The sequence below is a fragment of the Heterodontus francisci genome, chromosome 6 (genome assembly GCF_036365525.1).
Source record: "Heterodontus francisci isolate sHetFra1 chromosome 6, sHetFra1.hap1, whole genome shotgun sequence".
Lineage (NCBI taxonomy): Eukaryota > Metazoa > Chordata > Chondrichthyes > Heterodontiformes > Heterodontidae > Heterodontus > Heterodontus francisci.
In genome coordinates, this window is record NC_090376.1 from 132,747,492 (window position 1) to 132,772,201 (window position 24,710).

The window sequence follows — 24,710 nt, forward strand, 5'->3', positions numbered from 1 at the left end:
GTTCTTAAGCCCAATCCTGTTAAAGGCTTGATTATTACTCCCATATCCAGGGAGATTCTGCGAGAAACTCTTTTTTTTGTGTTGCTGGACAGAATGCCAGAAAAGGCCTAAATAAGCAATCCCTGTCAGCTCTAGCCTCCAAACTCTGCACCACAACTGTTCTTGTCTTTCACTGTTTTATTACTACCAATATAGTCTGTGTTCCTCTGAACTTTCCTCTCTGTTCCTTTTGCGGTTGAAATTTACCTCCAAATGCTTTCTCTCCACTCTGCATCCTCACTGTGCTGAAATCAAGAGTTATTATACTATCTACTACTACAGCTCATTCTTTTCTCAGAACTCAAAACTATAACTATTTACCTCACATAGTCTTCCTTTTACAATTTTCCATGCTTTTAACACCCAAGTTTGGCATTACCTAATCCATGATATCTCACTTACTTCATCTTTTGTTTTGCTTTTTTCAGACTTGCTGGTATTCTGGATATTCAGTCTTGATCCTTCATTTTAGATTATCAATTGAATGAACAAAAATCTCAGACATATGTATTTGACCACGTTTCTTGTGCTGATCAAGGTGAGAGTTGACAGTGCTGGGAAATGTAACAATTTCCATTTCAGACACTAAGTAATAACCTTTTGATTTTGACCCAACTAAGAACAGCATTTTTTGTTTCATCTACCAACCATCCTGTGAGCTTTTTGAGTAAGATTACCAACATTTGCTAACTTGGAGCTTGTTTTATGTCATTGGTCTCAATACACAAGGGACTGGATTGAGACTGACAAACTCAATTCATCAGAATCCGCTGAATGGTTGTAGAAATTGAAATATATGTACATAGGGGTGTGTGTATTGAAACATATATACACGTCCTGATTTGCTGTGGCAAGGCATCTAATGGTGTCATTGTTAGACTTGCTCTTGCAAGTTCAAGTTTTTAATTTTTTTTTGTAGCAAGTAGCTGAAAGTGCAAGCTAATAACATCGCAGTGAGGGAAACATGGCATCTGGGACCCAAGTAAACAGCACAAGCAACCGTGTATCTTCAAACAATCAGAATGAACGTTTGAGAAATTAACAGTGCTAGAATTGAGAAGGAAGTGGATGAATTCAATGCCAAATCAAGTACAGAAAGAGAACTAGAGATGGAAAGAAAGATTGGATTAAGAGAGAGGGAAGTATAAACATATTTAAAGCTTTACTTTTTTTAAATCGCCAACAACAATTAAAACCTAAAGGAATGAAATCCCACACTTATAATAGTTAATTTTCATAGAGTCATAGAGTTATACAGGACAGAAACAGGCCCTTCGGCTCATCATGTCTGAGCTGGCCATCAAGTACCTATCTATTATAATCCCATTTTCCAGCACTTGGCCCATAGTATTGTATGCTATGGCGTTTCAAGTGCTCATCTAAATACTTCTTAAATGTTGTGAGGGTTCCTGCCTCTACCACCCCTTCAGGCAGTGTGTTCCAGATTCCAACCACCCTCTGGGTGAAAACATTTTTCCTCAAATCCCCTCTAAACCTCCTGCCCCTTACCTTAAATCTATGCCCCCTGGTTATTGACCTCTCCGCTAAGGGAAAAAGTTTCTTCCTATCTACCCTATCTATGCCCTATCTTTTCAATACCAGACAGATTGACTGGCAGTAATAACACCTGTCATATTGTTGAAAATGTACTTAGACTGAAATAGGCACAACTCAACGTTTTATGACAACTTTAGTTGGTTAAGCACAAAACAAATACACCAACATCACACCGTTCAATGCATATCAATTGTGAGCCAGTAAACGAGATGCTGTTTTTGTGAAGCTAATGGCAGAGAACTGCATCTGACAGCAACTCTTCGATTTCCGCAACGAACTGTGCATCTGCCCTTGCCTGAAGTTGTGATGGCATTTGTGCTTAAATGATGGAGAGCACTGTTAGCCTCGCTGTTATTTTGACAACAAATTGTGGGCCATTGAAGTATACACAGTTCAGTGAGTGTGTGTTACGTTGACACACAGTGAAATGTACATATGCAGGTACATGTGATTGAAGTATACACACGCAGAATTGCAGCAATGAATCTATTATAAACGAAAACATGCATTCAAATATTCAGATAAAGGAATGATGCAACAATAAACAAAGGGTAGATAGCAGGAGGGTGTTCACAAGCTGTTGTCCTTTTTGCATTACTCCTTTGATCAGAACTGCTGGTGAAAGGTTATAGACCTGAAACGTTAACTCTGTTTCTATCTGCACAGATGCAGCCTGAGCTGCTGAGTATTTCCAGCATTTTCTGTTTTTATTTCAGATTTCCAGCATCCGCAGTATTTTTGCTTTTATTGCTTTGATGTGGGCGGCGCTTTGGTGGGACAGCAACAAAAAAAAACCCTTGGAATAAAAGCTTTTGACAGATTGAGAGAGGGAAAAAAACACAAGTGGTTCTTGATGGTGGTATTAGAATAAGAAAGCACGCATATAGATAGAATAGCTGGTGGTGTTTGAGAGTGCGAGTTGGCACAGATTGCAATGGAGAGGAGGGTTCTGCGGTCCCCGAGTCGCAGTGTTCGCCAGCTCTTTGTTGTGTGAGGAGAGAGAAAGGGGGGCAGAGCCCGGGAAGAAACTCGCAGCAGCAGCAGCTCCTCTTCATCCCAGCGAGGCTACAAGCAGCCGGACATCAGGAGCCCCTTTGCGGGAGGGATGGAGGCGCCGCTGCTCAAGGTGATGGGGGCTGCGGCGGGGGATGTTAGCTCCAAGGTGAGCGCCGAGCTGGAGGTGAAGAAGCTGCAGGAATTGGTGAGGAAACTCGAGTGGCAGAACGAGCAGCTCAAGAACCGGGCGAGCGCCGCCGCCGCCGCCTCCGCCACCCCTCACCCCGGCTACAACCCGCCGCCTGCCGCTCTCCTCTACCCGCCTGTCAGCCTGGCTTACCCTGGCTACTTGACCCCCGTCTCCGCTCCTGCCGGCCGCCTGCCGGCTGCAGCGAAGCGGCCCCCGGACACTGAGCGGCTCGGCCAGGCTGCTGCTGCTGGAGGAGGTGGACACCCTGGACCTGGACAACGGCCGCTGCAGCGGAGACGAGGACAGCTGGTACTGTTTCTCTGTCCTTCTTTACTGCCTTTGTCACCCGCTTGGTAATAGCCATTCATCAGTTGCTGCTGGGCGAGCTCAGTGCCTTCCCCTCTACCTCGCCCTCTTCTCCCTTTCCCCTTCTTCCTCTTCTCCCTTTCCCCTGCTTCCTCTTCTCCCTTTCCCCCTGCTTCCTCGCCCTCTTCCCCTTTCCCCCTTTCCCCTCTTCCTCGCCCTGTTCCCCCTTTTCCCCCTCTTCCTCTTCTCCCTTTCCCACTCTTCTCCCTTTCCCACTCTTCTCCCTTTCCCACTCTTCTCCCTTTCCCACTCTTCTCCCTCTTCTCCCTTTCTGCCTCTTCTCCCTTTCCTTACCTCCTCCCCCTCCCTTTCCCCTACCTCCTCCCCCCTACCTCCTCCCCCCTACCTCCTCCCCCTCCCTTTCCCCTACCCCTCCCTTTCCCCTACCCCTCCCTTTTCCCTACCCCCTCCCTTTCCCTACCCCCTGCCCTTTCCCCTACCCCTACCCCTACCCCCTCCCCCTCCCCCTCCCCTTCCCCTACCCTTCCCCTACCCCTCCCCCTCCCCTACCACCCACCCCTCCCCCACCCCTCCCCCTCCCCTACCCCCTCCCCTACCCCCTCCCCACCCCCCTCCCCACCCCCCTCCCCCTCCCCTACCCCCTCCCCCACCCCTACCCCCACCCCTACCCCCTCCCCCACTCCCCTACCCCCTCCCCTACCCCTCCCCTACCCCTCCCCCACCCCCTCCCCCACCCTACCCCCTCCCCCTCCCCTACCCCCTCCCCCTCCCCCACCCCCTCCCCTTCCCCTACCCCCTCCCCTCCCCTACCCCCTCCCCACACCCCTCCCCCTCCCCCCCCTCCCCTACCCCCTCCCCCTCCCTTTCCCCTACCCCCTCCCCCCTACCCCCTCCCTTTCCCCTACCCCCTCCCCCTCCCTTTCCCCTACCCCCTCCCCTCCCTTTCCCCTACCCCTCCCTTTCCCCTACCCCCTCCCCCTCCCTTTCCCCTACCACCTCCCCCTCCCTTTCCCTACCCCCTCCCCCTCCCTTTCCCTACCCCCTCCCCCTCCCCCTCCCTTTCCCCTCCCCCTCCCTTTCCCCTACCCCTTCCCCCTCCCTTCCCCCTACCCCTTCCCCTACCCCTACCCCTTCCCCTACCCCTACCCCTTCCCCCACCCCCTCCCTTCCCCCTCCCCCTCCCTTCCCCCTCTCCTCCCCCTCCCTCCCCCCTCCCCCTCCCTTCCCCCCCCTCCCTTCCCCCCTCCCTCCTCCCTCCCTTCCCCCTCCCTCCTCCCTCCCTTCCCCTCTCCTCCCTTCTCCCTTCCCCCTCTCCTCCCTTCTCCCTTCCCCCTCTCCTCCCTTCTCCCTTCCCCCTCTCCTCCCTTCTCCCTCCTCCCTTCTCCCTCCTCCCTTCTCCCTCCTCCCTTCCCCCTCTCCTCCCTTCTCCCTCTTCCCTCTTCCCCCTCCCTCTTCCCCCTCCCCCCACCTCTTCCCCTCCCCCCACCTCTTCCCCCTCCCCCCCCCTCTTCCCCCTCCCCCCCCCTCTTCCCCTCCCCCCCCTCTTCCCCCTCCCCCCCCTCTTCCCCCTCCCCCCCCCTCTTCCCCCTCCCCACCCCCTCTTCCCCTCCCCCCCCTCTTCCCCCTCCCCCCCCTCTTCCCCCTCCCCCCCCTCTTCCCCCTCCCCCCCCTCTTCCCCCTCCCCCCCCTCTTCCCCCTCCCCTCTTCCCCCTCCCCTCTTCCCCCTCCCCTCTTCCCCCTCCCCTCTTCCCCCTCCCCTCTTCCCCCTCCCCTCTTCCCCCTCCCCTCTTCCCCCTCCCCCTCCCCTCTTCCCCCTCCCCCCTTCCCCCTTCCCCCTTCCCCTTCCCCCTCCCCCTTCCCCCTCCCCTTCCCCCTTCCCCCTTCCCCCTTCCCCCTCCCCCTTCCCCCTTCCCCCTTCCCCTCCCTCTTCCCCCTTCCCCCTCCCCCTTTCCCCCTTCCCCCTCCCCCTTCCCCCTCCCCCTTCCCCTTCCCCCTCCCCCTTCCCCTTCCCCCTCCCCCCTCCCCCTTCCCCCCTCCCCCTCCCCCTTCCCCCTCCCCCTTCCCCTTCCCCTTCCCCCTCCCCCTTCCCTTCCCCTCCCCCTTCCCCCTTCCCCCTCCCCCTTCCCCTTCCCCCTCCCCCTTCCCCTTCCCCCTCCCCCCTCCCCCCTCCCCCCTCCCTCTTCCCCCTCCCTCTTCCCCCTCCCCCCTCCCTCTTCCCCCTCCCCTCTTCCCCCTCCCCCCCTCCCTCTTCCCCCTCCCTCTCCCCCTCCTCCTCCCTCTTCCCCCTCCCTCTTCCCCCTCCCTCTTCCCCCTCCCTCTTCCCCTCCCTCTTCCCCCTCCCCTACCTCCTCGCCCTCTTCCCCCTTTACCCTCTTCCTCGCCCTGTTCCCCCTCCCCTTTCCCCTCTACCTCGCCCGGTTCCCCCTTTCCCCTCTTCCTCGCCTTGTTCCCCTACCCTTTCCGCACCCTCTTTCCCCTCCCCTTTCCTCGCCCTCTTCCCCCTCCCCTTTCCTCGCCCTCTTCCCCCCTCCCCTTTCCTCGCCCTCTTCCCCCCTCCCCTTTCCTCGCCCTCTTCCCCCTCCCCTTTCCTCGCCCTCTTCCCCTTTCCTCGCCCTCTTCCCCCTCCCCTTTCCTCGCCCTCTTCCCCCTCCCCTTTCCTCGCCCTCTTCCCCCTCCCCTTTCCTCGCCCTCTTCCCCTCCCCTTTCCTCACCCTCCCCTTTCCTCGCCCTCTTCCCTCTTTCCTCCTCTTCCCCCAATCCTCCTCTGCCCCGCCCTCTTCCCCCGTCCTACCCCGCCCTCTTCCTCCGTCCTACATTCCCTCTTCCCCTTCCCCTCCCCTCCCCCTTCCCCTCCCCTCCCCCTTCCCCTCCCGTCCCCCCCTCCCTCCCCTCCTCCCTCCCCCTCCCCTCCCCTCCCCTCCCCCCTCCCCCCCTCCCCCCTCCCCCCCTCCCCTCCCCCCCTTCCCCCCCTCCCCTCCTCCCCTCCTCCCCTCCTCCTTCCCCTCCCTCCCCTCCTTCCCCTCCCCTCCCCTCCCCTCCCCTCCCTCCCCTCCCCTCCCCTCCCCTCCTTCCCCTCCCCTCCCCTCCTTCCCCTCCCCTGCCCTCCTTCCCCTGCCCTCCTTCCCCTCCCCTCCTTCCCCTCCCCTGCCCTCCTTCCCCTCCCTCCTTCTCCTCCTTCCCCTCCCTCCTTCCCCTCCCCCCTCCCCCCCTTCCTTCCCCCTTCCCCTCCCCCCCTTCCCCCTTTCCCCTCCCCTCCCCCCCCTCCCCCTCCTCCCCTCCCCTCCTCCCCTCTCCCCCTCCCCTCCCCTCCCCTCCCCTCCCCTCTCCCCCCCCTCCCCCTTTCCCCTCCCCCTTCCCCTCCCCCTTTCCCCTCCCCCTTCCCCTCCCCCTTTCCCCATTCCCCCTCCCCTTCCCACCCCCTTCCCCACCCCCTTCCCCACCCCCACCCCCTACCCCTCCCCCACCCCCTACCCCTCCCCTTCCCCTCCCCCTTCCCCTCCCCCTTCCCCTCCCCCACCCCCTCCCCCACCCCCTCCCCCTCCCCCTACCCCTCCCCCTCTGCTCCCTCCCCTTTCCTCTTTCTCTCCCCCTCCCCTTTCCTCATTCTCTCCCCCTCCCCGTTCCTTGCCCTCTTCCCCCTAACGTCCATCTTCCTCATCCTCTTTCCCCTCATTTCCCTCTTCCTCCTCCTTCTCCTTCTTCCTCCTCCTTCTTCCTCCTCATCTTCCCCCTTTTCTCCTCCTCATCCTGTCTCCTCTTCTTCTCATCCACTTCTCCCGTCTTTTTTCTTTCCTTTCTCAGGCTCTCGGCTCTTCCTCACTTCCCTCCATCCCCTTTTCCTCACTCCCTCTTCTCACCATTTGTTCAAACTCAGTGCTTTATCATATTCCACAGTTTTAGACTATAAGAGGCCATTTCTACCTTCTTGTATTGCCCAAGGTTCCCCTGATATTTGTGTCACTCGTCCACACTGTTTCAATCCTTTAGCTTTCTTGTCTGTGTTAGAATCATGTTTTATAGCATTTGCCAATTGACATGTGACACTGTGTAATAATAGACCTGTTTCATCCTGTCCTGGGTCTTGGTTGACTGGTCTAAGATGTATTTTTCTGGTCCTTTGGTGTCGTGTCATTTGATGTTAATCTTCCTTTTGATTGTAAAGGAGGTTCACGTCCACAGTGAAATCAGATTATTATTTACCAGTTTAACCTCCTCATTAAAAATTAAAACACGGTTTAAAACCATTGTGTGTTGGAAGTGGTTTGCTGCTCATCACATTTTGAAGTGATATTTTAACAGTCCTTGGGATTTACAAGTCTACAGTGATGACTTTATGCTTGAATATGGAATGTTAACAATAGCAAAAAGTGAGAATGCAAACATCCTTTAATTAACTCCAGGTCCCCAATTCCAGCGCTCAGACTGCCTGTTGTTGCACAATAGCTGCTGAAATGTAGTAAATCATTTGCCTGTTTTGTACAATTTTACATGAGGTTTTTGGGCCTTTTTTAATTACACAATTGGGGTGTCACTCAGTTGCTTCAGTGTCACCAAACAGGAACATAAAAGCATTGTGGCAAGTACCCTATGGCACCACTAAGATAATAAGTAAACAAAAAGTCTAATTAAACACCATGTTTAATAAAGCATCAGAGCACCAATTACATTGATATTATTGGTGCATAAAAGCACTTTACCGCACAGTGCCCATTGGTTGTGAAACATTTTTATTGCTCATTAGAATGTTATTTCTCAATTTCAAGTGGACCGTTTGATTAATATGCTATAATGTAAGTGTTTAAAAATTGCTTTGTGAAAATTGGCTAGGAACATAGTTGTACTATGGGTACTAGTACCTGTTTTAAACAATGTGGTGGCATCAAACCGAGCTATAATGCTGACTCCACATCGCTCTCTGATGAGGGGAAAAAACTCTAACCACTCACTAACATCCAGATGCTGGTTAAATTTTAATGTTAACAAATTGCTGGTCGGACAATGTTCTTGACAACAGCATGGACAAGGGACAGAAGAAATCCAACAAGATAAGTTTTACATTTTATTTTACAGGTTACCTTGTGGACCAGGAGGAGCTGAGTTGCTCCTTTGGGTCCCACAATGAAACCAGGGGCCTCCCGTGCCCCAGATCTCCACCTGCACCTCCCCCTGACTGGAAGTCTCCTCTCTGAACAATTTCCTTGCATCGGGGACCATTCCCTGAGTCCTCGTGCTGCCTAATTTTGATGGCCAGGTGACAGCTTCCTTCTGAATTCATGGCTGTTTTGGTTTGGTCGTTAAAATTAACTGAGCTGCACTCTAACAGGCCCTGGATGAGCTGGCTGTTGAGTTTACCCTGTCTCCGCCCAGGAAATAAATTTGAGCCTGACTGCCCTCTGACCTTGCAGTATTGCCTCAGCATTGGCCTGTCAATTAGATTATCTATTCAGGTGCTGGTTTTGCAGGTTTAGACCACAATGGCCCAGCCAGAAGATGGAAGTGAGCCAAGCTAACAGGAAATAGCTTCAAAATGGTTCTCCAAATTTTCAATGGCTGATTATTGTACTGATGTAACCACTGAGAAATTGCGCAGACATCTAAATAACACAACTGGGGGCCTAATTTTACTGTCATTAACCACACGCTGGTGGGTGTTCCTGGAAACAGTACAAAAGCTGATCAGGAAATTGAAGTGCTAAATGGTGGAAATCTGATGTAATGGGTTTCTGCTATTTTCCCCGTGTTGCATCAGTTGATCAGGTGTAATCATTCATAAAATCTTTTATAACGTGTTTTTAATATCCCTTGGTAAAGTATGGATGTACATTGCATTTCCAGAAGCTTGGGTCAGAATTATGAATGAAAAGTGCCTGAACAGAAGTATTATTGAAACATAGTGAACACAATGCAGTTTAAAACCAGAATAAAAGGTACAGTTATTTTCAGTCTTTCAAAAAAGCATTTGTAGTTGCAGTGAATCAAATGCATTCCTATCCAATCCTTTTCATTTTATTTTAATATTTCTCAATAGCAGGCATAAAAATATCACAGTTTAAAACAGTAACCTGTAATGCCAACATCATCAGCTTTCCCGCAAAAATAACCAATACAATTTGAACAAGTGAGCAGTTTCATTTTGGATTGTATGGTCTGTGCACTGTCTGCTGTTTTAGATCTTGGATTGAATCCAGGCCAGACTGATGATAACAATTTCCCCTCTCTGCTAACTGTTAGGGTCCTACATGAAATATGTTTGCGTAACCTCAGTCAGGTTTCCAGGACCTCGGATTCACAATATGGTGCAGGTTGGCAGTTTCATTGAGAGGTTATAAGGATGGTTGATATGATGATATGGAAAAATTCAAAATGAGATGGTACTTTTCTGAGGTTGTGCCTAACAAATTTTTGTGGCTTATTTGAGGGAACGTTGCTCCAGTTTTGTCATTTATTTACGCTTACTTGTTTCAGGCGATAGGCTCTTTTTTTTTAAATATGGAAATCGAGGGATCCTGTGACATAAATAGGAAGCTGATTGCCATTTTAGGTCAAAACTGGGGCTCCGGTTGGGCCCACAAACATAATCTGGGTCTCTGCCATCCATTGACACCCACACCCTTGCTATTGTGAGCACCCCCCTGCCCCCCTCCCCACAATTTGCCTTTTTGGGACTTGCTCCAGCATGATTTTGAGGCCTCTATCCAGTGAGCTACCCTGGGATGCTTGTTTGTCAGATTTAAATGATACTGGGCCTCAAAATTGCGGGGGCCTCTTAATTTTCAGAATGGCGGCCGACTCGCGCTGTCCCAAAAGTCAAAATTGACCCATCTGTTACCAGTGAAAAATAGCAAAATTCGCATTTAAACCAATATACATTTTGTGTGAAACTCTTAATTCATCACCTAAAACAGTTCCTACCATCAGCAACACATCTGAAATAATGAATAGTTTAGCTGAGTTTTTTTTTAAAGCTAAAAATGCTGCCATCAGGACAACCCACATTGGGATGGACAAAACCATAAATATCAAAAATGTACAATGAAAAATTAAAAGCTAATATCTACTTTCGTCTGCAAATCTCATAGTATTCCTGCAGTCATTCAGCTGTTCCATTCTACAAAGACCCAAATACAAAATCTTGATATCTTTTCTGAAAATCCAGGCAGGCTTTTTTACCTGTTAAAATCTTAATATTTTAATTTCATTGAACTGTTTCACAAATGTTGTCATTTAAATAATGGTGTTTAGGAGATATTTCTCGTTGGGCAAAGGATCTTTTCCATTACACATCGAGCACCCATGAATGGTGCCAAGCCCTGATTGCTGGTGGATCCCAGATCCATTCCCTGAGGCCTGCCAGCCTCTACGCTTGCCCAATTGGCCTCAGGCCTTGGGCACACCTGGCAGGCCTCAGTGTTGCTTCGTGCTTTCAGCCTGCAGATTGCCTATCCCTGTGCAAATTCCAAAATAAGCACCATACCACCCAGCAGCATCCCGCCACCTTCAATTGCTCCATCAGGGAAAAAAAAACTTCATTTAAATAGCACCATTCACAGCCTCGCGAGGTTCCAAAGGCTTCACAGCCAACAAACTACTCTCATGAAGTGTAGTCACTGTTATAATATAGGAAACACGGGAACCAATTTGTGCATGGCAAGCTCCCACAAACAGCAATGTGCTAATGACCAGACAATCTGCTTTAGTGATGTTGGTTGAGGGATAAATATTGACCAGAGCAGCAAAGAGAACTCCCATTCTCGTCAAATAGTGCCATGGGATCTTTGAGAGGGAAGACGGAACCTCGGTCCAATGTCTCATCTGAAAAACTGTAACTCCAACAATAGCGCTCCCTCAGTACTGTACTGTACTGTACTGAGTGTCAGCCTAGATTTTGTGCTCAGGTCTCTCCAGTGGAGCGTGAACCCACAACCTTCTGATTCAGAGGTGAGTTCTACCACTGAGCCATGACTGACAAAGAAGCCCTAGTGTCCTTTTCCTAAACTTAATCCCAACTGTTTCTCTCACTTGTAAGTATTGCAGTAGCTGCATTCTGGGTGGAATGATCTTCACACCTACCACTGACTTAGTATGTGATAGCTGCCATCTTGCTGTGTACTGTGAACTTTGATTTATGAAGATATGTAATAAAACCTGAGTACATCAGTGAAGCAATATGTTTGATTGCCATTCAGAGATTGGGAGCCATATGGAAGATAGAAGGGACAAAGAGAAGGAAAAATGACAGAAAAAGAATATACAAATGGAGGTAATGGGGGTGGGTTGGAGGGGGGAAGCAAGTGACAGTCTTATTAGGAGTGAAAGAAGCAAAGTAGAGCACAATCAGAGAAAAATGCACAGAATGAATTAAGATTGGGAAAGAAGCAGAGGAACAGTTACAGAAGGAATGCCACCACAGAGTAGAATTTTAGATTTTTGAGGTTGGGAAATGGTTTTCAAATTTCAAAACAAAATACCTACTCGGTGACTATCTGAACCACTAAGCTTTTTCCTTTATCTTATTTGAGATTTTCAGTTGGTACAATGTTGGCTTTGTTCCACATGTTCCTTTCCACCTTTGAGCAGCAGAAAATTTTCCTTTGAAGCAAGCCTCCCTAATTGTATCATAAATAACAATATCATTTTGGTGACGAAAGAAAGTTTTCATCTTGTCAAATAAGAATTTATGTGATTTTGAAACAACTTGTGTTGGGATAGAATTGATTTTTCTTGACCATATTTCAAAATGAAGACCGGAGTTCAGCTGTCTCCAAGAATGTAGGCAGGATCTTTTGATCCGTAGCTGAGACAGAAAGCAGAAGTACTAATCAAATAATAGCTCCTTTGAAGGACAATGATACCTTACATTTTAACTCCAGCTTATGTCAATCAGGCATGATGGTTTCAATTGCTGGCAAATGTTAAGTGTATGCAAGCCTATTCATTGCATCTTAAATGACTGACTGATCAAGGAAGTTTTGTTCTAAGAGGGTTTCAATTGTACATTGTTCAAAACATTAATCAAAATTGCCAAATCCATTACAGCACTGAGGGAGTGCCACACTGTTGGAGATGCTGTCTTTCCAGTGAGATGCCCTCTCAGGCATCTTGTGGAACTATTTGAAGAAAAGAACAACGTGTGTCAAAAAGCATCTTTCATGACCACACCATGTCCCAAAATACTTAGCAGCCAAACAGGTACTTTGAAGTTTAATCACTATTGTAATATAGGAAGATCATCAGAGGAGTTCTCCCAGGTACCCTGGCTGAATTTTTATTCCTTAACTAACGTCACTAACAAACAGATTATCTGGCCATTATCACATTGCTATTCCTGGGGCCATGCTGTGTGCAAACTGGCTGCTGGTACATTACAACAGTGACTGCACTTCAAAAGTATTTAATTAGCTATAAACATCTTGAGATGTCATGAGATTGTCAAAATTCCTATATAAATGCAAGTTCTTTCTAAGATCTGTTTTTCAGCCTTCCCTCAAAGAAAACCATCAAATATAATTTACAGTTGATCCCATAGTTTTCAGGACTTTAAAATGGCTTCAATAATGCGAGGGTGCTTAATGGGCTCTGTACAACGTCATCTCCATTTAAAGTCCATCGGAGTGACAGTGGAAAAGAGTTAGAGCATTTTGAGCTGTCTGTCTGTTTCTTGTTTAGAAACTGTTTACATATTAGGGTTACCTTTCAAAATTTTAGAAGTTCAGACCCGTCTCCCATATTTTGTCTTTTGTTTTTTGTCTGTTTAAAGCAATGGATGGAGAATCATAGGGAATGGCTTCCCAAGTTCCCAATAAACAAAGTGGCAGGGGTGTAAATTTGTAAAATTACCTAGTTTCGAAAATCTAATATTGTACTGTTAGTATCTTGTGTCTTTTCCTGTTTCTGTTTAACATCTTGCTTGTAAATAAATTGAACTATTTCCTTTAGCCTGAACATAGGCTAACCGGTATGTTATTTACTGTCTGTTGGAGTAAACAGGAGAATGCCATATGGCATCTCACAATGTATCTAATTTGACATATTCAGTTAAGGGTTAATTGTTAATTCTGTAACAAATTACCCCAGTTTCTGCATGTGCAAGGGTACAGGTTTTGGTTAACAGGGGACTCTCAGGAAGTTAATTTTTGCTGTGGACACAAATATAAAGTTTTCAGAAAAACCTTACTTGTAACAGTTCCTAATAAGTATATTTTATAGTTCAGGAAAGTTTCTTTCATGTTCCTATTAATAGACTGCTCTTCCATTGAAAACTTGTTTTAAAGAAAATGTTCAAAGGCATAAACATTTTAAATACACATCACATATGCTCATGCTGTCTACAGTGGCGATGGAACCAGATTGCAAAGGAATAAACTGAAACATTTTTTACAGAACATGTGGTGAGGATGTTGGAGGATATGATTTATACATCATTTTAATGCTGATCAGAAGTTGTGAGCAATAATTCCTTCGGATATCCCATAGGCACAGCATTATTCTCTAGCTGTTCATGCCTAGTACAGTTTCTGATTTTAACAACAATAATTTCAAAAATTCAGTATTTATTTTCTATGAAGTGTTCTTTAGTGACTTAAAATTAACATGGGTAACAGTATAACAAAATGTACAACTCTATGAACATAAGAAAGTCAGGAGTGCGAGAAGATGTGCCTTTGCCATCCAGAGTTCATGTTTTTATATTTGATCATGGACTTAATCCCAACCATTGCCACCAGCCCTGATCCCCTATTTTACGGAATGCTAAATTCCTCTGCTAGGCTGGAATTCTAAAATAAAAACCAGAATTGCTATAAATAGGTCAGACAGCATCTATGAAGAAAAACACACAGCTTATGATGTTTTGGATGTGTATTGATCTGAAGTGTTATAATCCCTCTTGTTCTCTCTGTAGTATTTTCTATTTCTATTGCTCCATAACAGTGTCAGTTAAACCTGATTCAATGCCCTTCTCTGTCACGTGCCCACTCTCCAATGGGGTGGTCAGGAAGGTGGAGTGCTTTTGTGATTTTGAGCATTGCTTAAACTTGTGAATGTTATATGTGCATCCTCTAGCCCTCTAAGGTCATCGTCCAAGTTCAAGATGCTTGCTTATCATAGCGAATCTTTCACATGTCTCTTTCTGTAATCCACTGAAAATTAGTTCAATTATTTGAATCTCTTTTCATAATGTAGTTCCGAAGATTCTTGAAATCACCCTGGTCACCTTTGTTTAAATATTTACTGATGTGTTTATTATTTTTAAGATCAGTTGCCCAAAATTGGATCGCATACTGTACACATGGGCCGGAAATTTATGCCCCTCCAAATAGTGGGTTGGTGGTGGGTTAGGGGGCATAAAATGGAGTGGGAGGCTCGGGGGTGGGGGGGGGCCTTTCCCGACCCGCTTCTGTCTCTGCCACCATTTTACGCGGGGCGGCGGCGAAAACCGGCCTGCCCGCCCCAGGCCAATCAAGGCCCTTAAGTGGCCAGTTAAAGGCCACTTAAGCATCTCTACCCGCCACCATGGGGATTTTACCCTTGGCCAGTCGGGTAGCCCAGGCCCGAGAAAAGTCACCTGACAATATAGCAAGCGGCTTTCTGACGGCCTTTGGGGGTGGGGGGCCTTCATGATCAGGCACCCTGTGCCCGACAGAGGACCGCCCCCGATGCACCAACCACCCCCAACACATTCCTGTCTCCCCAATCAACCACCCTTGCCTTGTCAGGGCCTGACCGATCACCCCCGGTGAGGCAGCAAAAACTTACCTTCTCCCGAGGCTGTCCTTCTTCAGTCTTCAGCTGGGTTGCAGTCCCAGCAGTGGCTGCCACTCCTGGCGGCACTGCTGAGACTAAGAGCTGCAACCCGCTGATTGGCAGCAGCTCCATTAGGCAGGACTTCCTGCCTCAATGGGGTGGAAGTCCCGCCTCAGACCAGACCAATTAAAGGCCTGGGGACCATAAAATGCGGTCCGGATCCCCAGGCCAGGTGGAGGCGGGATCGTCACCGACTTTTCAGTCAGTGGACGGCTCGCGTCCGATAAAAGTAAAATTTGGGCCATGGTCACACCGTTAACCTGTACAATGCCAGTATAACTAAATCTGTAATCAAATGCTGTGCAGATGGATACCACTACTTGACTTAGTGATAACTGCTTCACACTAACCAGATACTTTCGGGATATGATCAATGATCCATTTCCTTTTCAGCCTCAGCCAGTGGATCCTACATATTTGTTTTTTGTTCCCTTATAGCACAAGGTGAGCTGATTGGTGAATTGTTTGATGGGTCTGATGTTTGGCCTGGCAAAGTCTCCTAAGTGCAGCTCTATGATTCGTAAGATTGTTGGGTTGGATTCCTCCCTAACTATTATAGGGCTTTGTTCTGTGCCAGATGACTGAGTACTAACATGCAGTTCCTGCTGGCTCCATGAATTTCTTTTTGTTTTGTTGAAATCCACATCAGGTTCTTAAGTTTTTCACGGTGCCTTTGTTTTAAGGGGATGTGTCCCACAAGCCAGTGGCCTACTACAAAATGAACCCTTTCAAGTTATGCATGTTTATTATTATATTTCTGTTTTGATATGCATTATCCTACATTTATCCACATTGAAACCACTGGGCCTTTAAATAATTATTTACTGCTGGCCTGAGGTGGATACGTTTTCTGCCAATGGTTCTGAAGAGCCATGTCACTGCACATTGTGATATCATCATGTTCTCTCGTGATCTGTGTGTGAATACTGTTTGATCTTAGGATTTCATATGAAATACTTCCTTTGGCTTAGCTACATTGCCCACTCCTGCTAATGGATGTTACACCACCTGAAAACCAGATCGTTCCTTCACCCACAAAATATTTAAGAAAATGTACCGAGACCCAGACTCCAAATAGAGAGCCCTCATCCCTGTATTCATGCTTTTTGGAATACACCATGTTTGCCTTGTATATTCTTGTGCTCAACAAAAACATTCTACCAGTTTGTGGCTCAGAATATAAACAATCAGAAACATTTATTGAACATCAAACAGGCAAATTATAGTACTTGCCATAAATACTAGCGTTTCTGTTTGGTTGCTCAAAAAAAATCAAGGAATTTCAGGCAAAAGTTACATCCGGTGCACTTCGGCTTTCTGCAATCTTTTGCACTGGTTTAGAAAATGGTGGGACTGGAAATGGCCATGTCACAGATCGAATTGTGGCAAGTTTCCGCTAAGTATGCCCCATTGTGACCTAATGAGGAGGCTCTTACTTTTAAGCTTTTTTACCCCGATACATAGGCACTAATAGGCACCTTTTAAAATGTTTAAAAAATTACTAAGGATCTGACTTCTGTACACCAATTAAACTAGTAAATGGCCCTGAATAGTTTTTTTAAAAATCATTGAGTTATTTGAAATTAGCTTTTTCACAGTTGGTATTTTTTTTTGAAAAGTCAATTTTCAGCTGTATCAAGTTATCATTCTTAAATATATCAGTTTTTTAATGCAAGAAAAGCATGACTGCGCTGGTTCATGGAAGATTTTACATTTGGGATTATGGAAAATTTTTGAGTGATAATTTGAACCATAACTTCACTCCGGAAAACTAGTGCAATTTTGAGAGCAGTTTGCACTCAGATTGCCGATTATGCCCAATGTGGAAACTACCCCATATTCGCAATAATTACAAACTTTCCAAACCTCCTGAGAATCCAAAACAGAAACAATGGTGCTCCTTGACCTCTGAATATCGGAATAGCTCTTAATACACAACTGCTTTACAGTCTATGTTATCATCGAGCAGTTGACCCACTCCCTATCTGTACTGGCTTATGGAATCATAGAAACTTACAGCATAGAAGCCAGCCATTCGGCCCTCTGAAAGAGCAGTCATGCTTAATCCCACATCCCCACTTCCTGTCCATAATCCTGTAAGTTTTTCATCCTCAAATACCTGCCCAACTCCCTTTTAAAATTATTTATGGAATCGTCTTCCACTACCTTTTCAGGTAGAGTGTTCCAGATCTTGACAACTCTGAGTGAAAAACTGTTCCTTACCTTCCCTCTTTCTGTGACCTCCAGGTATTGATCCACATGGCAGAGGGAATTTTTTTGTTCCGTATCAAAATCTGTCAGCACCTTGAAAACCTCTCTGAGGTAACCTTGTAACCTTCTCAGTTCCAAGAAGAACAGTCTCTTATCCCTGGTCACATTCTGGTAAACCTCCTCTGTTCCCTTTCTAATGCAGTCACATCTTGCCTTAACTGTGATGCCCAGAGTTGTCCACAATACTCCAGCCAAGGGTTTATCAGTGATCTATAAAGTTCTCACACGATCTCCTTGTTTTTCTATTCCTATACCTCTATTTATCAGACCTAGTAATCCATATGCAGTTTTTAACCACCTTATCATTTTGCCTTGCTATGTTTAAGGATTTGTGTATGTGGACACCAATGTCCAAACTGTTGCGGTACAGCAGACATATAGCTCCAAGTTTCTTGGACGGGATCATAGAATAGAGGTAATTAAAAACTGCATTTCTTGAAACTACTTTTAGGCAATCCACTTTTCACTATATTCGAACTGAGTAGCTTGATCTCTTCCTGAGTAATGTCCTGATCCGTTCTCACCCCTTTGAACTTCTGATTGCTGAAAATTAACACTTATCCTGGCAGCTGTTGGGGACATTTCTGAACAGAAAAATAGTTGCAGTTCTGATGAAAGGTCACTGACCTGAAACGCTAACTTTGCTTCTCCCTCCACAGATGCTGCCAGACCTGCTGAGTATTTCCAGCACTTTTTGGTTTTATTTCAGATTTCCAGCATCTGCAGTATTTTGCTTTTATATTAGAATAATAGTTGCAATGGTCTGCACTTGACACATGTTAGCATATTAAGCCACCTTTTGATTCACAGTAACATTACATAGAATGACACAGAAACAATCAGAAAGTGCTGGAAATACGCAACAGGCCTGGCATCATCTGTGGAGAGAGAAACAGAGTTAATGTTCCAGATCTGTGACCTTTCATCAGTCACAGGTTTCTCTCAAGAAAGAAACTTTCCATAATTTTAAAAACCTTTTATTAGGTCCCCCCTCAGCCTTCTCTTTACAAGAGAAAAGAGACCCAGCCTATTTGTGCTGATGAGTATAACCTCTTTGTAAATCTTGTTTGCACCCTCTATATCCTCTTATAATATGGCGACCAGATAGTACTCATGTGGTCTAACCAAGGTTCGATACAAGTTCAACATAACTTCTCTATTTTCCAATTCTGTCCTTCTTAAAAATAAACCCTAATTCTTTGTTTTTTTATGGGCTACTGTGTTGCTACTTTTAGCGATTTGTGTATTTGTATTCCCAGATCCCTTTGCTTCTTGACCCCACTTAGATTCTTCTTTTCCAAGTAATATGATACCTCCTTATTTTCCTTACCTCACATTTAACCTACAGATGCATGTTAATTCCTATATAATAACCTATGTTCTATCAAACTGTAATAAAAATAGGAAGTGCGGGAAACAGCATGTTTGACTGCATCTGTGGGGAGAAGTGTTAACCTTTCATCAAAACTGGCAAAAGCTGGAGGTGTAACAGGTTTTAAGCAAGTACAGAGGCAGGGCAAGGGGGGAGGGAGGACTGAACAAAAGGGAAGGTCTGTAATAGGGTGGAAAGCAGTAGTGATTAAATGACAAAGGGATAAGGGGGCAAGAGGCAACACAAAAGGGGGTGGTAATAGGGCAGGTGAAGAAACAAAAGATGGCTCTAGAAAAGTGTCCTCAGGTTGCAAAAACAACCAGCAGTAACCAATTTTAACCTTATGGATGCTGAGAGCAGCAAGAATGGATCCAACAAATAATCTATCACAGACACAAATGTTACATTTTTGGCGCAGTATACACACGTGTTTGTGTACATTACATGTGTGTGCATGCATCTGGATATTCTTGGGATTTTTGTATTTGCTTTCCTGTTTATAGTGATGCAGCTGGTTCTTCCAATGGCCAATTTCGAGAGTGACTGCATGAATAATTCAGTACCTTTAAGCATTGTATTTTGCCTGTGTGGTAGCTTGAAGCTAAAGACTGTAATACCTTGACCTTCAAGGAGATGCACACTTTCTGGGTTAAAGATGACACTTTTTTTGGTGCCTGAAATATATTGCACATTATTGCATAATATATAATTTCCATAAAAGCTAATGCAACAACATTGTTAAATTGCTCAATAGAGAGTAGGGGGTAGATTTTAGCTAAAGTAACCAATTTTAATGCTATAGTTGCATCGATAGCGCAATGGGTGGCCTGGTTGACTATGTTGATCAAGCTTCATTGCCATGCTTCCAGGTGCCCTGCTGCAGCTCATCACCTCCGGTGGTACAATATCAGGCAGCATAAACCCAGAGACCAACCTGACTGGCAGCAAGGTAAGTCTTGTGGAGGTGGTTGGGGGGAGCGGGGGGTGGGTGGGGAACAATATCGGCGGGGCCGCGTTGGGGGATGCTGGGGTAGCAGCTGTTCACAGTATTCTTGTGGAGCCTGGGGGAATGATTTTGTTTGTTGGTTGAACTGCTAGGTAAAATGGGGCGGAGAGTGAGCGGCACCCACTCTGCCTAGATATTTCCCAAACTGGGAGATACATCATAAGATTTTCATATTCGATAGGTCAGCTCCCTCAAATAGGCAGGTGCTCTGGGTGTCCATGTCGTGCCCCTTGCAGGTTGGCATCGGCCAGATTAGACGGTGAGTTTTCCCCTGCCATTTTCAGGGCATTATCATTGAATCAGTGAATAGTACAGCACAGAAGGAGTTTATTTGGCCCATTGAATTTGCACTGGCTCTTTTGTAGAATAATCCAGTTCGTCGCTCTTTCCCTGTATTCCTGCAACTTTTTCTCCTTCAAGTATTTATCCAATTCCCTTTTTGAAGGCTACTGTTTATTCAATACACGTTACCACCCATTTCCGCCTGATGGAGCCATTGAAAATCTCCCCCCCCCCGCCCCCCCATATATCGTTTGTTTCTGTATTGTATTTGTCAGGAAACCCCACCTGCCAAAACTGAGGCACACATTATTTCGCCACATGAACATTAAAACTTAAAATTGCAAGCCCTGACTGGAAAGACATTTCCATGGTAACAGACAATGTTGAAATAATGGGGATCCAGCAGCCCAATACACAGAAGTGGTTGGGCCAGTTTTGGCCACATGACTAGCTGGCTGGAGTTTTTGAATTTGAACTTCCATCAAAGGGATTTGAACTGAAACAAAGCCATGTGCTCATGGAGTAAACACCTCTGCTGGAACTGAAGCAAGAATTACAGCCTCTCCTGTCTGCCTGCCTTCATCTCTTCCCATGGAACTGAAAACATGTGAAACTCAAAGAGAGCAGGGTTTGCCTTGTGAACAAAGTTTTAAGAAGATTACTGGGCCCCAATGAATTGCAAGACCATATCTTCAATCAAGGACTACAGTGAGCTTGAGAAACAGTAACAAGATATTGCCTCCTGGTCTACTTATCTTTTCTTCTGTTTTTTTCTATTCCTATCTGCATGTTTATATCGCATGTGCATGCTAGCATGAGTGCGTCGTATAACCGTAGGTGTGAATTGTATTAGAGGTTAAGTTTAAGGTATTAATAAATTTCCTCTTTCTGCTTTAAAACTAAGAAAGTCTGTGTGTGCTCAGTTCTTTGCCTTATAATTGGAAACTGTGGACAAGGATTCACAAAAAGGGGAGCTCAAAATACAGCGTATTTAAAATTAAACCCTGTTACAATAAGACCAGGTGAAGACAGTAAAAAACCCCTAGACATTGCTGGCTTGGTCGTAACATTAGTTAATGGTGAATATTAAGACCTTGAGATCCTATGAACTTTGTTTTAGCTGTGTTTATCATGAGTTCATATTAACTCAGAGCTTGCCATGATTCCGAGATGATGATGTTATTCCTATCAATAATGTTAGAAAAATAAAAGGTCCCATGTGTACACAACAGGGTTACTCATTTTGCGTGTGTCGGGGCTGATTTTCCAAATGCAATCTAGTGACAGAGAGCTTTGCCTGTCAACTGTGCACATCATAATGGATGGGAAATTGTGGATAACACATCTGTGATCTCTCGAAATGTGCATCCAACAGACCGTGCACCAGAATACCAACCCTCCTCCCATTTTCCTTAAACTATTATTGTTAAATTGACCATTATTAAGTGCATTTTCTAATAATATAAAAAGTTGACAAAAATACTTTTTTCCCCAAGTTTTAATTCCTTCCTGGTACAGATTGTTCTTTGCCTAAAATGTGATTGTTTACACTTAATTTGAAACTGGGTATACACAGTCATCCATTTGTGCAGCTTTAGATATTTTATTGCTCGATGCATAGTGATTAGTTGATTAAATGAACCGTGCGTTGTTTGCCATAAAACATGTGTAAGAATGCCTCCCAGTTACTTCCCAGTTGTGAATTGTAACGTAGGACAAAAATGATCTGGCAGTGTAGCATATTTGTGGAGTTGCCTTTGTGTACTATTGAGTGGTAGGATGTGGGTTTCCTGCAGGTTTCCTCTTTGAATCCCTCAGTTTGATTCCCTGCAATTGAGCTTCCACCCCACTCTCTGCAATGAGGCAGCTTTTAACCAATAGGGATCATTGTGCCTTATTCCTCCTTGTTCCTTTTGTAGCCTGCAACATCTTTTCCAATGCCTCAATACAACAGCAAAATACTGCAGATGCTGGAAATCTGAAACAAAAACAGAAAATGCCGGAAATACTCAGCAGGTCAGGCAGCATCTGTGGAGAGAAAAACAGAGCTAACGTTCCAGGTCGATGACCTTTCAAATGCCTTTCCTCCCTTGTCTAGCTCAGTGGGACTATCATTGTCTGGGTCCCCTCTTTCAGAACATCTTTAGCAAATGACTGCCCCAATTATGGTCCCTCTTTTGCCCAGTAGATCAACAAAGGTTATTGTTTTTTCTCAAGATGATAACTGACTTTGATTTTCATATGACAACATTTTTCCCTTACCCTGACTGAGACTGCATTAAGAACAACTACTTTTACGCTCCCATGAGTTTGTAAAACTGAGAATTCATTGGCAAGATCCATTTATTGTGATAAATGACTATAAATGCTATTTTTCTCATTACAGGTTGTATGTTTCACCAAGAAGGCAACCCACCGTGGAACAGAAAGCCTTGAGTCCTTTACAATGGTGCAGACAGGTGCTTGATCACCCAGGTCATGAAATTGAGGCAGCAAAACGCTCATTGTGCTTTAGACTTGATCAAGGTAGGAACAGAGTGCACGAAGGATTCCTAAGTCATGTTGCTAACAGCAATCTAATAAAATAAGCCTGTAATTGTATAATTTGTTTTATTCTGAGCACAACATTTGTATCAGTATTGATTAACTAGAGAACAGTTTCTTCTTTTTCTCTCCATTATTCTAAATGATCTTTATTAAAGTTTTATTTGCCATTTGAGAAAGTAAAGTTATATTAGAAAGAAGATAAAAAGGGAGAGCTTGCAATTATATAGTGTGCATTGATGGCACTCATAGTAGCTTGCAGATTAGGAACAGTCCTGAAGTGTTACTTGGTAAAGAATTGTTGTACTTTTTACCTCCTAACTAGATTGTCATGATTTGACAACTTTTGATGGGACCACTTTTATATTTGCTTCGTGAGGAAGTCAAAGTTTCCAAAGTGCTCTTGTACTGTTAAATAGCATGATTCTTCTTTGGGTATGAGTCACATTGTGAGAGATTCATGATGTCCACAGCCCTGATTTCTCTGTAGCTGCTTGAAGGAGTCTAGAGCAGCAGATTTGTAAGTGAAAGTGAGACTGGAAATATTGTCCGAAAAACATTAAAAAAAATTATATCTAAGTTGGTTGTGTGTAAGAAAATACAGCATCCAGTTTATCAGTGTCCATTTTGGAGGTATGGTGACCGCAGCTAGTTATATGCAGGATGGTTAAAATTTTGACAATCAGCAGCAACTCATTCTGACTGATGGGTCCAACAATCAATCACTAGATAACAAACACAGAAAATGTTGGAAATACTTGGTAGGTCAGGCAGCATCTGTGGAGAGAGAAACTCGAGTTAATGTTTCAAGTCATTGACTTTTCTTCAGAATCAATCAAGAGAACTGTTAAGCCTTCAGAAGTCCAGAGGTACTAATTTGTAATGTTCATGGGCAGATTTTGTTTCCTGAAATATTAAACTTAAATTTTAAATGTTAAAATTAGGTAGGCTCAGCATTCTAGAAATTGCATGGGCATATTATCTCTCGACTATTGAGAGTTAACTTAAATCTACTGAATGCATTTCTATAACATCATAACTCAATAGAATGAATCAAAATTATTCATATTTGTAAATTTTAACAATAAAGACACAAAAGGGTTTACAATATCTGATTAATTTTGAATAGCAGTGTTGCTGTTTCACATCATAATACATTCTTTGTGAAAGGCAAGAACTACAGGCTGCTGTTTAGTGCATCAAATGAGCTTTTGTTTTTTCATTGCTGTGCCTCTTGCTGCGTTAAGTAATACGTTTCTAGTGAAGGCACATAAAGGTCATTGTGCTCTCTTCCACTACAAGGAACGATGGGATGAGAAGTACTCTAAATAAGGATCATAGAATCCTGGAATTCGGCCCATCGTGTCCTTGCTGGCTCTCTGCAAGGGGAACTCACCTAGTCCCACTCCCCAGCCTTTTCCCATAGCCCTGCAAATATTTTCTATTCAGATAATTATCCAATTCCCTTTTGAAAGCCACGATTGAATCTGCCTTCACCACATTCTCTCAGGCAGTGCATTCCAGATCCTAATCATTTGCTGCATAAAAAAATAGTTTTTCCTCATGCTGTTTTTGGTTCATTTGGCATTGGCTGTGTTTGTTGACAATGCATTCACTAGATGGTGCACTACTGGTACAAGCACAAATGCAGCATCGTTGAAACATCACTGTCAGCGATGTCTCAGGCAGCTGCCTGTAATAAAGTTGGCACTGCTCAATCTTACACAGAAAAGCAAATAAATGCAAACTCCCTTCCCCATTCAATCGCTGCTTCACTTCTCTGCTCCCTTCCACCCGACCGCTGACTGGTTCCTTCCTCTCACCGGTCCCTCCTGCCTGACTGCTCGCTGCTTCTTCCTGCCCAACTGTACCCCCCCCCGCCCAACCAGTCAGCACTCGGCCGCACCCTCCCCCTGCCTCTCGATTTCTCCCCTCCCCCCACCCTACTGCCACCACTGCTGTTCGGTCCACCCCCGTCCCCTGCCACACAGTCCCCCCCGTCCGGTCAGTCGGTTAGCGTGTGGTGACGTCAACATGCGCATGCGCGGATTAATGCTGGCAAGTATTGGGACACACTCTGTTGACGTCGGTGATCAGTCTGCATTATCAGGAGATACGGTGTTTGCCATTCACCTTAAATCAGTGTCCTCTGGTTCTTGACTCTTCCGCCAATGGGAACAGTTTCTCCCTGTCTACTCTGTCCAGACCTCACATGATTTTGAACACTTCTATCAAATCTCTTCTAATCCTTCTCATCTCTAAGGAGAACAGCCACAACTTCTCCAATCTATCCACATAATTGAAGCTCCTCATCCCTGGAATCA

At 45.6% G+C, this 24,710-nt stretch overlaps 1 protein-coding gene across 2 annotated transcripts in view; it reads left to right on the forward strand.

The window, feature by feature from the left end:
* The window catches only part of slain1a (SLAIN motif family, member 1a), a 123,203-nt gene that overhangs the window by 29,435 nt on the left and 69,058 nt on the right, over window positions 1-24,710 (forward strand). For both annotated transcript variants that reach the window (XM_068034353.1, XM_068034354.1), the window contains exon 2: window positions 22,229-22,368. In XM_068034353.1, coding sequence (XP_067890454.1) covers window positions 22,229-22,368 — 140 coding nt within the window. The remainder of the gene's footprint in view (window positions 1-22,228; window positions 22,369-24,710) is intronic.